This window comes from Canis lupus, chromosome 9 (assembly GCF_011100685.1).
Source record: "Canis lupus familiaris isolate Mischka breed German Shepherd chromosome 9, alternate assembly UU_Cfam_GSD_1.0, whole genome shotgun sequence".
In the NCBI taxonomy this organism is placed as follows: Eukaryota; Metazoa; Chordata; class Mammalia; order Carnivora; family Canidae; genus Canis; species Canis lupus.
This window is the reverse complement of record NC_049230.1, coordinates 55446741-55460586: the sequence shown is the minus strand read 5'-3', so window position 1 is coordinate 55460586 and position 13846 is coordinate 55446741. Positions and strand designations below refer to the sequence as shown.

At 53.3% G+C, this 13846-nt stretch overlaps 1 protein-coding gene across 11 annotated transcripts in view; it reads left to right on the top strand.

Annotated features, from left to right (window-relative positions):
- Positions 1 to 13643, top strand: part of SLC25A25 (solute carrier family 25 member 25) — a 35868-nt gene extending 22225 nt beyond the window's left edge. For 5 of the 11 annotated variants that reach the window (XM_038549222.1, XM_038549232.1, XM_038549229.1 and 2 more), the window contains exons 2-11: positions 5431 to 5557; positions 5644 to 5731; positions 6357 to 6392; positions 6648 to 6759; positions 8164 to 8322; positions 9905 to 10057; positions 10358 to 10465; positions 10564 to 10731; positions 11296 to 11446; positions 11549 to 13643. In XM_038549222.1, coding sequence (XP_038405150.1) covers positions 5431 to 5557; positions 5644 to 5731; positions 6357 to 6392; positions 6648 to 6759; positions 8164 to 8322; positions 9905 to 10057; positions 10358 to 10465; positions 10564 to 10731; positions 11296 to 11446; positions 11549 to 11733 — 1287 coding nt within the window. In that variant the 3' untranslated portion in view covers positions 11734 to 13643. Of the gene's footprint in view, positions 1 to 2694; positions 2962 to 3125; positions 3215 to 5021; positions 5225 to 5430; positions 5558 to 5643; positions 5732 to 6356; positions 6393 to 6647; positions 6760 to 8163; positions 8323 to 9904; positions 10058 to 10357; positions 10466 to 10563; positions 10732 to 11295; positions 11447 to 11548 lie in introns of those variants that run through there. The other 6 variants (XM_038549223.1, XM_038549225.1, XM_038549226.1 and 3 more) reach the window with 5 other exon arrangements.
- Positions 13644 to 13846: the final 203 nt, after the last annotated feature.

The window sequence follows — 13846 nt, the reverse complement described above, 5'->3', positions numbered from 1 at the left end:
GGTTCAAAGCCAATAGCCTCTGCCTTCAAGAACCCCAGTAGCAGAGATAAGTTATATATGAAAATACCCCTGAACCAGAAATTCTGGATGGGGCAGTTGAAGAGATAGATGAGTGTCATGGACTTGGGTGGAGGCTGAGCAGAAATCTGGATAATCTAAGCTGCCGCCTCTAGATTCCTCATCGAATCCTCCCCAGTGTAGTCCAAGACCTGTCTTTATAGACTCATCATCACATCTATTTTATTTTATTTTATTTTATTTTATTTTATTTTATTTTATTTTATTTTAAGATTTTATTTATCCATTCATGAGAGACACACAGAGAGAGAGAGAGAGAGGCACAGAGACATAGGCAGAGGGAGAAGCAGGCTCCATGTAGGGAGCCTGACATGGGACTTGATCCGGGGTCTCCAGGATCACGCCCTGGGCTGAAGGTGGCGCTAAACCACTGAGCCACCGGGGCTGCCCATCACATCTCTTTTAATTTTTTTTTAAAGACTTTATTTATTTATTCATAGAGACACGCACAGAGAGAGAGAGAGAGAGAGAGAGAGAGGCAGAGACACAGGCAGAGGGAGAAACAGGCACCATGCAGAGAGCCTGACATGGGACTTGATCCAGGGTCTCCAGGATCACGCCTTGGACTGCAGGTGGCACTAAACCGCTGCACCACCAGGGCTGCCCCCATCACATCTCTTTTAGAAGGGCTGAAATGTCATGTAAGGTATTAACATGTTTCATAATACTGTATGTAAGTATCAACATCTCATTTTATATTTTTAAAGTTTTATTTATTTAATCTTTACACCCAACATGGGGCTCGAACTCACAATCCCGAGATCAAGTCACCTACTCTTCCGACTGAGCCAGCCAGGCGCCCCAACATCTTATTTTAAAATAATTTTTTCTAGTTTTTAACAAAAAAGCTCTTTAGTGAATTACAAAATTCCTTTTACTTTGGTTATTTCCAAATTATAACCATCCATTTTTATCCATCCCAGTAGTGAGATTTAGTCTATATTAGGAACTGGTACACTATATAGAAGGAACATCTTTGTGACGCAGTCTGCCTCCGCAGCAGACTCTGAATCTCTTTGACACTTTTTGTGGGCAAGAGGTGACGTGGAGATGGTAGGCTGGCCAGGAGAGGATCACCTTTATTTAGTTGTTTTTTAAATATTTTATTTATTCATGAGAGGGATCCCTGGGTGGCGCAGCAGTTTAGCGCCTGCCTTTGGCCCAGGGCGCAATCCTGGAGACCCGGGATCGAATCCCACGTCGGGCTCCCGGTGCATGGAGCCTGCTTCTCCCTCTGCCTGTGTCTCTGCCTCTCTCTCTCTCTCTCTCTCTCTGTGACTATCATAAATAAATAAAAATTAAAAAAAAATAAATATTTTATTTATTCATGAGAGAGGCAGAGACACAGGCAGAGAAAGAAGCAGGCTTCATGCAGGGAACTCGATGTGGGACTCAATCCCGGAGACCCGGGATCATGCCCTGAGCCAACTGCTGAGCCTCCCAGGTGTCCCAGGATCACCTTTAAATGAGGACCCAGGGCAGCCCGGGTGGGTCAGTGGTTTAGCGCTGCCTTCAGCCCAGGGCCCGATCCTGGAAACCCAGGATCAGGTCCCACATCGGGCTCCCTGCATGGAGCCTGCTTCTCCCTCTGCCTGTGTCTCTGCCTCTCTCTCCCCTCTACCTCTCTCTCTGTCTCTCATGAATAAATAAATAAAATCTTTTAAAAAAGTAAATGAGGACCCAATCCTGAATTTCCAGGACCTGAGATTTTCTCTCATCCTCACTTAAAAGGGGTGTTCTGGAGCTGTGTTGCCCAGTAGAACTTCCTGTGTGATAGAAATGCTCAGAGTCCATGTGGCTATGGAGTACCTGAAACGTGGTCACACAACTCAGGAACTGAATTTTTAATTTCATTTAATTTTAATCAATTCAAAATTTAAAACTTCTTGATTAACACAGACCTAGGCCAGAAAGCTAGGAGTATACCGAACTTTCAGCTGTTCTGAGAGTGGGCTCTGAAGGCTGTCTGGAGTCTTCTGTGAGGGCCTGGCTGACCCCATCTCCTCGGGAGGCCCTCAGCACAACCACCTTTGCGAGGGTCCTTGCAGGACCCTCACGGGAAACCCCAGGGGAATGGGTTTCTGCTGAAGTGCTCACATCACAGAATGGCCCAAAGAAGGCCACTGGAGCCAGCTGGAAGGCGGCTGGCCCAGGCAGGCAGAGTCCAGGGCTCAGTCGGTTCAGGGGCAACTCCCCTGCGGATGAATGAGCTCGCCTTGGGGCTACTGCCAGGAAGGCTGGGCACCCGGCTCCCCAGCTTCTACCCTCACAGCTAAACTGGGCCCCTCTCCAGCGAGCATCGACTCAGTCTGTACATCCACTTATTTTTCTGCCGGGAATGATTTACCAAGGGGAGAAAACCACGGTGTGACGCGTTTGGGGACCTTGTGGAAAAATATGCTGAGGGGTATTTGTTCATCTGGAGGGGTTGGCAACGAAGGGTGAAAGTTCGTTCTCTCTCGGCCTGCTTCCGAAGAGTTAACTCGGGGCGCGGGTGACGTCAGCCCTGATCTTTACACCCCTCCGCTGGCGCTGGCGCTGGAGGCGGGGGCCGGTGCTCATTGGCTGTGGGCAGGACTTCCCCTGGGCCGGCTTTACGCAATTAAGTAAAAGGGCAGGGCCCGAGCAGCCAATGACAGCTGCGCCCCGGCTTATCTGAAGCGGTGTGCGGCCCGGGCAGCATTCCCTGGCTCCCGGCGGCGGCGCGCCCGAGCCCCGGTCAGCATGCTCTGCCTCTGCCTCTATGTGCCGCTCATCGGGGAGACCCAGAGCGAGTTCCAGTACTTCGAGTCCAAGGGGCTTCCCGCCGAGCTGAAGTCCATCTTCAAACTCAGCGTCTTCATCCCCTCCCAGGAGTTCTCCACCTACCGCCAGTGGAAGCAGGTCTGGAGCGGCGGCGGGGAGCCGGGTCGGGGCCGGCTGAGCACATGCATGAGTGGTGGTAGGGGTGCGCATGCGCGAACTGTGCCCCCCCCCCCCCCCCCCGCACACCCGCCACAGGGCAAGAATGACGGAAATGTGCAAGTTCTTTCCCCAGTTGTCACGTGGCTGTAGCCGGGAAAGGGTTATGTCATGTCACGGGAATGACTGGCTTTCTTATGACTTCCAAGGAAGGCAGGCTGGAATTACGGGGAAGGTACCTGTGGGAGATGGAAAGGAGTTCTTTGGCTGGGAGCCGGGGATGGGGTGGAGTGGTGGGCGTTCCAGAGAAGTACAGGGCTGCTGTGGGACCATTTCTCAGAGCTGGGGGAGGAAGAGGCAGAGAAGCTCCTGTTGGAGGCCAGGAGTTAACTGGAGCTGCAGAGGCTGGAGCTGGCCTGGCTGTGCCTTGGGGAGGGGAACCTTCCTAGCTTCCCTTGGGAGCAGAGAGGCAGCAGAAATCACATTTTAAAGATGGGGAAATGGCTCCAGAGCCTGTGAGGGACTCCTTGCCTCCTAAAAGGGCCTCCTCGCCTCCTAAAAGGGCCTCCTCTGACTTTTCTGTTAATCAGATTTCATGCTGTCCTCCAGTGCTCATGATGGCAGTGGGGGTTAGATGGTGTGCCAGGGATGGTGATTAGCGTATCCTAGGAAGAAGACAGAAAGTAGATCTAGTGGTTCTGAGGCAGAAGCAAGGTTTTTGAGAATATCTTGAAATCAGCTGCAATGAACACATCCTTGGGTTTTCTATATTACAAGGCACCCACCCCATTAAGACACGTGGATTGTGTTGGTGGCAGAGCAGCTTGGATACCAAAAAGCTCAGTGCCTAGCTTTCGCCTCCGAGATTCTATTTCCACTCCTGCTATAAATCTAGAATGATAACCCTATATGTAATTTGTACCATTCTTGGCTGAGAGCACAAATGTCTGCAGGAAGTTAACTCCAGATAACAGATAAAATATGTGCCAGCCTATCTCACATTCCAGCCACACCCCTGGCGTTGTTCTTTGGATCATGTTAAGTGACATGGTGTCTGTCCAGGCCTCCTCCTTGCACCCTTAGTGGCCGAGCAGTCACAAAGGGCCATCAGGTGGTTCAGAGAGTGACCATGATTGTAGTCATTGGAGAGCACCAGCCAGCCAGTGGTCCATCAATTTCCAAACCCTCTGGCTCAGAGACTTTTAAAGCCATACTGGTTTGTGACTAGTGAACGTGGTTCTCACTGAGAGAATTGGGCAATGCAGGAAGACTATCCCCATTTTCCTTAGGAGAGTCTCCATCCAGATTTTGGGGTGTTGTTGGGTTGCAGTGACTCATGTGTGTCACCCACCTTCTTGAGATTAACTTTTAGGGTGGCAGCAGGATATCCAGGGAGGTAGAGTCTGACAGGCCCAGCTTGAATCCTACCCACAACTTCCCTAGCTGTGCAACCTTGGATAAATTACTTAACTTCTCTGAGCTTGTTTCCTTCTCTGTACAATGGGGGAAATAACAGTACCTGCCTCCTAGAGCTGCTTGAGAGGATTCAGCAGGTTACCAGAGGTAAAGCTTTTAGCAGGCCATGTGGCACAGGCCAAGGGCTGCTCCCTCCTTATAGGCAGAATTTCCAGGGCTGAGCGTGTAAAACTGCGGCTGCTGAACAAAGCTCACTTTTGAGGACAGGCACAGAGTTCTGTTCAAGGGGTCTCTTCAAGCCTTCTTGGGTCAGGACTGCTAAGAAGAGCTGTCCTGCTTTTCAGTGCCTGGTTGAGTGGGCTGAGGTCGGCCATGTCATCTGGTTCCCCAGGAGTCAGAGGCCAGCAGTGCCATCAAGCCCATGTCCATGCCCAAGAATAGTCCCCCTTGGCTCTTACCAGGGTTCTCTGGCAGTGTTTCTGCCTTGCAGGCATTGGCAGGAGCTAGCTCAGCCCCCATACCTTTTTACCCTGGTCACCTATTGGTTCTTGGGCTGGTGCCACTTCTAGGGATAAAAAGAGCAAGATACAGCATTCCTCATGGAATCTGGAGCGTCCAAGGCCGTCCCCACATTTGGGCAGAGAGCCTGCGGGCTGAGGCCTGGTGCCAGGGACAGTGCTGCAGGGGAGCCACACAACTGACCTTGGTTGTGCAAGCTAGTCTTCAGGATACTTGGAATGAGAAAGTGCCAAGCTGGCCAGCACTGGTTTCTATCTGAAGGGCTCCTCCTGGGGGTGCCTTTCTCCTCTTTGCTTGTGAGGGAAGCAAGGTGGGCTCTCACTTGGGTTCTGGATGGCCTTCGGGGATCCAAGTGGTAGCTTTGGGAATAGAGCAGAGCAAGCCTCTCAGGTCCTCAGAGCCACCACCTCTGTCCTTGGGTTAGCACAGTTGTGTCCTGGGGAACGAGGCACCATGAGGGACAAGGAAAAGCTGGGGTACATGCTAAAGGAAGAAACCTCAATTTCTGTTTTATAGAAAATCGTGCAAGCTGGAGACAAAGACCTCGATGGGCAGCTCGACTTTGAAGAGTTTGTCCATTATCTACAAGATCACGAGAAGAAGCTGAGGCTGGTATTCAAGAGTTTGGACAAGAAGAATGATGGTAAGTGTTCCCTCCAGAGCCCACGGCCGCCCGGGTCTCAGGCCTCTCAAGGGCCTGGCCCCTGGATGAAGCCTTTGTTGTTACAGGACGAATCGATGCTCAGGAGATCATGCAGTCCCTGCGGGACCTAGGAGTAAAGATATCCGAACAGCAGGCGGAAAAGATTCTCAAGAGGTGAGAGCCTAGTCAGCTTCTGTTTTTGGTTTAACAAACATGTGATGAAAGAGAGTTTCTTGGACCAAACTCTGTGGTGCCCTTCACTGTATTGACCCAGTTTCTCTGAACTTTGGCTTCAGGTGGTTTGACGTGATGGAAAGGTAGCCCATCCCCAAGAGCAGCCGCTCCCCAGCTTCCAGGCCAGGGTCACAAATCGCCTGGAAGCATGCCCACTCACCAGTGACCCGTGAAGAGAAGAGACTAGTTGGGGAGATTTCAAGAGGGTGAAAGGCCAGCAAGGAGCACCCTCTCTGCCTAGTGAGGAAGGGGCTCCGGGGGCAGCACCCCATTTAGGGTGGGCTTCCTGAGAATGCTGACCTTCCTCCACCCTGTAATCAGATGTGTTGCCTGGAGACAGCTCATGGGGGGAGCCCTGGTCCCAGGGGAAAACATAGTGTCCCCACCAGGAAATCATGCAGATTGGCCTTAGGAGCGGCTTCTTCTCCCACGTGCACCTTTCCAGATCCCCGGGGCATCCCCGGGCATCATGCTGTGGTTGTGTGCCTGCTTCACTAACATCTGCTCAGAGCACTTATCTGTGTTTCTCCTCTCTCCTCTGCATCCTCCTTTGTCTGTCTGTCAGAATACGAACGGGCCACTTCTGGGGCCCTGTCACCTAGTAAGTATCCGTGTCACCCCGGTGAATCCCTCCCTTCTTGACCTCTGTGCCTGATCTGAGTGGGGTTCTTGTGGGCCATTAAATTCCCGTTTTTGTGCAAAGTAGAGCCACCTCACCTCTTTACTGGGACAGAGACACTGCCCATGGTCTCCTCGGTGGCCCAGCGCCTGCCCTTAGCTTCGGGGAGGGGGAATGTGCAGCTGACCCACCGGCCTGTCTTCCCCCCGGGCAACCAACCATATGTTTGTCTTACAGCATGGATAAGAATGGCACAATGACTATTGACTGGAATGAATGGAGAGACTACCACCTCCTCCATCCCGTGGAAAACATCCCCGAGATCATCCTGTACTGGAAGCATTCCACGGTGAGTCCTGTGCCCTGGGACACGAAGGCGGGTCCGGTCCTACGGCATCCATGGAGATGCACATAGGGTTTTCAGCTTGCCTCCTTCAATAAAAGGCTGTCCACAACTCCACCAGCCCCGCAGAGCCCTCCACATGTACCCACCACCACCACAATCCCACACACCAGCCAACCTGAGCAGCCTAACCATTTCCCAGATGCAGGCCTCCATCTGCCAAGGATGCCCTTCCGCTGCCTGTTCTTCAGGGTCTACTCCAAACACCCCTGCCCCAATCCTGCTTGTTCTCCCAAAGCCCGTGTGCGCCCTGGGCAGCCGGGGCACTCCACAGACAGCAAATAGTAGAGCCATTAAGTTTCTTCCCCCACCACCCCATTTTGGGTGTCCTTTCTGTCAAAAGAAAATGTCCCTGTGGTCCTGTACATGCTGCTTTTTCACCCCGTCAGTGCTGCTGTTCAGAAAGACACATCTGAGGATCCCTGGGTGGCTCAGCGCCTGCCTTTGGCCCAGGGCGCAATCCTGGGGTCCCGGCATGGAGCCTGCTTCTCCCTCCTCCGGTGTCTCTGCCCCCTTCTCTCTCTCTATGTCTATCATAAATAAATAAATCTTTAAAACAAAACAAAACAAAAACAGAAAGACACATCCACACCTCCCTGGTCATGGCCATGTTGACTCCCCACCTCTGAGCCCCTTCATTTGGGGTACACCCACCCTATTTGCAATCTTAGCCACCCCAGACTCTCCACTCTGGGAGGGGAGGCCAGGGGAGCGCCTCTGGTCTGTCTCCCACAGTGCCCAGGGCAGGGCCTACCCTCAGGGCACGCCTGGTTCTCCAGCTAGCTGAAATCCAGTACGGTGTGCCCCACGCTTTGGAGCAGAGCTGGCTCTGGCCAGGCGGAATGCTGCCCAGGAGAGTGGCTGTTACATAGGCATCGCAGCGCTCTGATATTTGCCGAGGCCTTGTGCAATGTTCTGCCAGCGTGATCTGGTTACACATTGGGTTTCAGAATCTTTACCCCTGACTTGACCCTTGCAGTACAGGCGGTCTGGTGATCCTCAACTGAAATGCCTTTGTAAGCCGTTCTTGCAGGAGCCGTGGGCAGGTATCTGCAAGGCCATCCAAATGGTTGTATAACCACTTTCTTCTCTCCCGAGGCTCTCAGATTCTCTCCCTGGGCCTCTTCAGGGCTTGGGCAGGGACCAGAGCTATGCCACCTTCACAGATAAATGAGAAGGGGCATGCCAGTCTCCCTCCCCTGGGCCTTCTTACACCGTAAGAAGGTGTAAGAAGCCCAGGGGCCTGGCCATTCTAGATGGTGGAAGGTTATGAACTGAGCTGTCTGCCAGCAGCTTGGCTGCAAACGTCAGGAGCCTGTTTGTTTTATCTTTGCTGGTCTTCCTTTGCAGATCTTTGATGTGGGTGAGAATCTGACAGTCCCTGATGAATTCACAGTGGAGGAGAGGCAGACGGGGATGTGGTGGAGACACCTCGTGGCTGGAGGCGGGGCGGGGGCTGTATCCAGAACTTGCACGGCGCCCTTGGACAGGCTCAAGGTGCTCATGCAGGTATGTAGGAAAACAGGCCTCAGACCACTGGCTTTCCACCCCAGGGGTCCTCAGTAGGTTGATCTCTTCCTCCTGTGTCTTGTGCTCTTGGGGCTCATACTTTTCTAACCCCAGTGAATTAGATTGGAATCATTGTTCATACAAGGGCAACATAAGATCCAGGTCTGGGGTACCTTTGCACAGAGCTTATTTCATTTTATCCGGGGTACAAAAGCCAGGGGTCACATTTAGCCAGGGCTGAAGTGTAGACAGGTAAAGCCAGTGAGAACCAGGTGTGGCAGGAACCTGTTGCCTTGTGTACATCTTGTGCAGGCGCATGGGATAAGTGCGAGCAGACCCCCGCCTGGCCCAGACACCTTTACTTTGGCCAGATGCCCAACTCCACGTCCACAGGGCAGAGATAAGCTAGGTGCACGTCAGGGACAGGCTTGCGAAATTGGCCTACACAAGGATGCCCTGTCGGACTTCAGTGTTGCCTGAACACGGCTGGTCACACACACACGCCTCTTGGCGTAGGTGCTAGCTTTGTGTTTCGAGCTCATCCTCTTGTGATGAGCACTGGGTGTTATGTGTAAGTGATGAATTGCTGAGTTCTACTCCAGAAACCAAGATCACATTATGTGGTAACTACCTAAAATTTTTTTTGAAAAGAAAAGGAAAAAAAAGGTGACATCCTTTCCTCCCCGCCTTGCCCTCCTGAGCTGGCATTGGTGGGAAGCCTGTTAAATGAGCTCCCTTCTCATCAGAAGTGGAGAGGCAGCGTAATGGTTTGGGGAGAAGAGCTTTAGAACCTGACCAGGTCCCACCCCACAGCTGTGTGACCTTGGGCAAGTCACTTCAATGCCAGGATTTCCGTTCCTCTGCAGAAACCAAGAGGCTTGAACAAATTGCTTCATCAGTTTGTTTTTCCTAACTGAATTCCCAGGAATGCTGGAGAGATGAAAAGTTGTCCATGGATGGACTCACAGTACCTGGGATGTGCCTTAAATTGATCCAGCAGAGGTGGGGGCAGCGTGCAGTCTTCCATGGGCCATGGTTTTATGATTATCAGAGCTGATTATGGGTTCCCGAGAGCCCAATATATAATACTGTGCACTTTTTTTTTTTTTAAGATTTTATTTATTTATTTATTCATGAGATACACAGAGAGAGGGAGAGAGAGGCAGAGACACAGGCAGAGGGAAAAGCAGGCTCCATGCAGGGAGCCCAACGTGGGACTTGATCCCGGGACTCCAGGATCACACCCTGGGCCGAAGGCAGGCGCTAAACCGCTGAGCCACCCAGGGATCCCCAATACTGTGCACTTTTGTACGTGTCTGAAACTTTCCATAGTTAAAGGCTCAGTTGAACAAATTTTTTTTTTTAAAGTAGTGGTCGTGGAGGTGATTGTCATGCGGCAGGTGCCATGAAGAACCAGGGTAGCCATGGTTAATTCTCCCAGTGTCCAGTTACCCTTTAGGACACCGAGAGGAGAGAGCCGCCTGCTGACCTTGTTGTGTTGGCCTGTAGTAGAGGTTCTCTGTGCCCTGATGGCATCCCTCTGGCTGCAGGATTTTCTCACCGCTTGTCCTTCCCTCCTTAGGTCCATGCCTCCCGCAGCAACAACATGTGCATTGTGGGTGGGTTCACCCAGATGATTCGAGAAGGCGGGGCCAAATCTCTCTGGCGGGGAAATGGCATCAACGTCCTCAAAATTGCCCCTGAATCAGCCATCAAATTCATGGCCTACGAGCAGGTAAGGACCCAGCTTCCCCGGGAGAGTCGTCAGTCGTTAGCTGCTTCCTGAGCCTCCCTCTGCCCTGCTGATGCCCTGGAACGTGGAGCCAGTCACTGTATTGAGGGGTCAGCAGGGTGAGGCAGGAAGCTGGGACAAGCCCCCACTCTGCTGCCAGCTCCACTGTGGGCCAGTTACTTCTATTTTTGGGCAGTGACGGCTGTTCCAGAGGCACCAGGTTTTGGCTCTGGGAGGAACGGTGGAGCAGGAGCAGCTGTGCTGGTCTCTGGGCTATATCAGTTCTTGTGCTCTCTGTTCTAGATCAAGCGTCTTGTGGGGAGTGACCAGGAGACTCTGAGGATTCACGAGAGACTTGTGGCAGGGTCCCTGGCTGGGGCCATCGCTCAGAGTAGCATCTACCCAATGGAGGTGAGGGCCCCCTCGGTCCTAGAGTGGTCAGTGCCCTTGGGGCTGAGGGTGGGGAGTGGGCCGTGCTCACACTACCATTGCTCTTTTGGGTCCTCCAGGTTCTGAAGACCCGAATGGCCCTGCGCAAGACAGGCCAGTACTCGGGCATGCTGGACTGTGCCAGGAAGATCCTAGCCAGAGAGGGAATGGCCGCCTTCTACAAAGGCTACGTTCCAAACATGCTGGGGATCATCCCCTACGCTGGGATAGACCTAGCTGTCTATGAGGTGAGGCTCTGGTGGCTCAGGCCCCTTGACCCAGCAGCAGAGACCCAGAAACTCCTCCTAGCCAGGCCCCCCACCTGCTCTCACCTCCTGATAGACATGGGGGATAGCTGCAGCAGGGAACAGTGTCTCCTTCCAGACTCCTCTGTTGATTGTAGGGGTCTCCTGTCACATTCCCTGTCCCTGGGACCGCCCAGGTTCTCCACCGACAGGGACTCAAGTGGACAGATAACCAGACTGATTCTGGCCAGGGTTGCTCACTGGGCCCCCAGCAGACTTGAAACCACAGCAGTCAGACTCCGGGTGGGGAAGTGGGTGTTGCCCCTGCCTCATCCCCACCCCCTGTCCCATCCAGGAATCCCCAGTGACAGCAGAAACAAAGGGCAGGCAGGCCAAGCGAGTCAGATTACAGTAGCCTCGAGGATGCCATGTGATAAGGAAATGCCTCCTGAGCGGATTCAGTAACTGTGTGTCCCCACTCCCAGACCCCTGTCTCTTATTGCCTCATAGGCTCTTTCTGGGCCTCACAGGCATTTTGGCTCACCCCTGTCCCCCTGTCCCCTCCAGACGCTCAAGAACGCCTGGCTACAGCGCTATGCGGTAAACAGTGCAGACCCTGGCGTGTTTGTGCTCCTGGCCTGTGGCACTATGTCCAGCACCTGTGGCCAGCTGGCCAGCTACCCACTGGCCCTGGTCAGGACCCGGATGCAGGCCCAAGGTAATGCTGGTTCTGGGCCAGTCCCCAGGGGCCTGTGTCCCCGGGCAGGTTGGGCTCCAGGGCAGAACTGGCAGACCCCTGATGGTGCCTCTCTCACTACAGCCTCCATTGAGGGCGCTCCAGAGGTGACCATGAGCAGCCTCTTCAGACAGATCCTGCGAACCGAGGGGGCCTTTGGCCTGTACCGGGGGCTGGCCCCTAACTTCATGAAGGTGATCCCAGCTGTGAGCATCAGCTACGTGGTCTATGAGAACCTGAAGATCACCCTGGGTGTGCAGTCTCGGTGACGGGACGGGGGGCAGCTGCGCTTGCTCGGCGGACTCCCAGATCCTGGGTCTGCAGCCCCGGGATGTGTAGCCATCCATTCTGTGAATGTGCCAACACTAAGCTGACAGAAGCCAAGCTGTGAAAAGCCTGGGATGTGCCCGCAAGGGAGTGGGGCAGGGCCTGGCAGGCCCACCGGGTATGTCCTGCTGACTCTGGCCGACCACCACGTCCGTTCCCGGGGCCAGCAGGACATGGGCACAGGCACGCAAGCTCCAGACCTTTCCTGAGGTGCCTGCCAGATAGCAGGGCCCAGAGCCGGCTTAGTTCTTCCCTCTGGCAGCCAGACCACCGGCCGCAAGCCCTGCTCTCTGGCCTGCTGGGCATCTACCCCATGCCCACCTTGCTTCCTTCCTTGCTGCTGTGTTGATATGGTAGGAGGAAGGCTGCCAGCCCCCTCCTCATGTTACCGCTTGCTCCCCTCCCCTCGGTCCATGGGGGCCTCACACCTTGACTTCTGGCCTATGGTGTCACCTTTGGCTAGGTTGTGCCGGGGAGAGGGAGGAGTCTGGCTTCTTGCTCATCCTCCTCTGAGCCCTGCTGTTGGCCTCTGAGCTCACCAACAGATGGGCACCTGGATGTGTGTGTGCATGCTGGGGGCAAGGCCAAGCCCCGCCATTGGCTGCCTGGCGACCCAGTGCATGGCTTCATGGAAGGCGAGTACTGGCCTCTGCAATGTGGAGGGCCTTGCTCCTCCTGCTGCCAGGGTTGTCCTGGTGCTCTGAGCTGGCCCCAGACTGTCAGCACTGGCACCAGCTCAGAACCAGCTCCCCGTGCCCGCTCTGGAATGAGAGCAGGGGGCCATCACATAGTTCCTGGAAGGGAGCTGCTGCCCAGTGTCTGCACACCCCAATGAGAGGAGAAGGTGTTCAAGGCCTTAATTATGTACCGTTGGGCAAAGGGTTTTGTTCAGAAGGACAAGCTGGACAAATGTGCAAATTCTGTGCTTCCAGAGGGAGACAAAGGGGGTTGAGAGCCTGGCTGATGGCATTAAAGTCTGTTTCCGAGCCCCTGGGGATTCCTGTTGGATCCCAATCGGGGCAGAGTGGGACCAGCCTCACATTCCACTGATGCAGGGTGTCACTGCTTGGAGCCTATTTATTTCATATTTATTTGAACAGAGTTATGTCCTAACTATTTTTATAGATTTGTTTAATTAATAGCCTGTCATTTTCAAGTTCATTTTGTATTCATATTTATGTTTGTGGTTGATTGTACCTTCCCTACACCCTCCAGGCCGGGTGGGGAGAGGAAGGAGGGGCTGTGGGAGTGACCTTTCCCACCACTGGCCACACTGACGTCAAGTCTGTCCAAAGAAATTCCTCAGAACTGGCGACAGATAAAAAAAAAGGTCAGATCGGGAGGGGCCCTGGCCAGGGGGAGATGACTGTGGGCAGGTTGGGACAGGGTTCACACCCAGGAAGCCTTAGGGTCTGAGGGTTTGACCAGCAGCAGGAAGAGTGGCAGAAATCTCAATTCCATCAAAGATGGAGGTCCACATCATTTCTTGGGCTCGGAGGATCTGTTTCATCCTTTAGCACAAGTGCCAAGGGTCCTATCACTGTGAGATTGGGGTGGGGAGGAGAGGAGAGGGCGGCTAGCACCGCCCTCCTGCCTGTGAATCGGGCTCCCTCCTTTCCTGCCACCACGACCCCTGCTCAGCAATGCTGGTCAACTTGCGACTCTCAGGGTCGCACTTCCATTCCACCAGAATGGCCTGGTGAGGACAATTCAAATAGGATGCAAAGATCAATGCAAAAATTGTTATATATAAATCTAGCGATAACTGGAATTTGTGAAAAAGCAAATTAAGAAAGGATTGGAAGTTGTCATTTAAAAAACAGCCTTCTAATAAAGTTGTTTTCAAAGCTGATGACAGAGCCATGGATTTTCTGATATGGGCTTGTTGGGTTGGGGGGCTTTGCGTGTTAGAAGATGAATCCACGTTTGCCATCAGAAAATGAGAAAGCTTCCCTCTCCGGGCTTCTTGGAGGCACTGCCTCTTTAAAGTGGGTGCTTGTAGGATTTGGGGTGCTCTGCCCAGGTCACCGGAGCCTGGTGGTCCTTCTCTGAAGT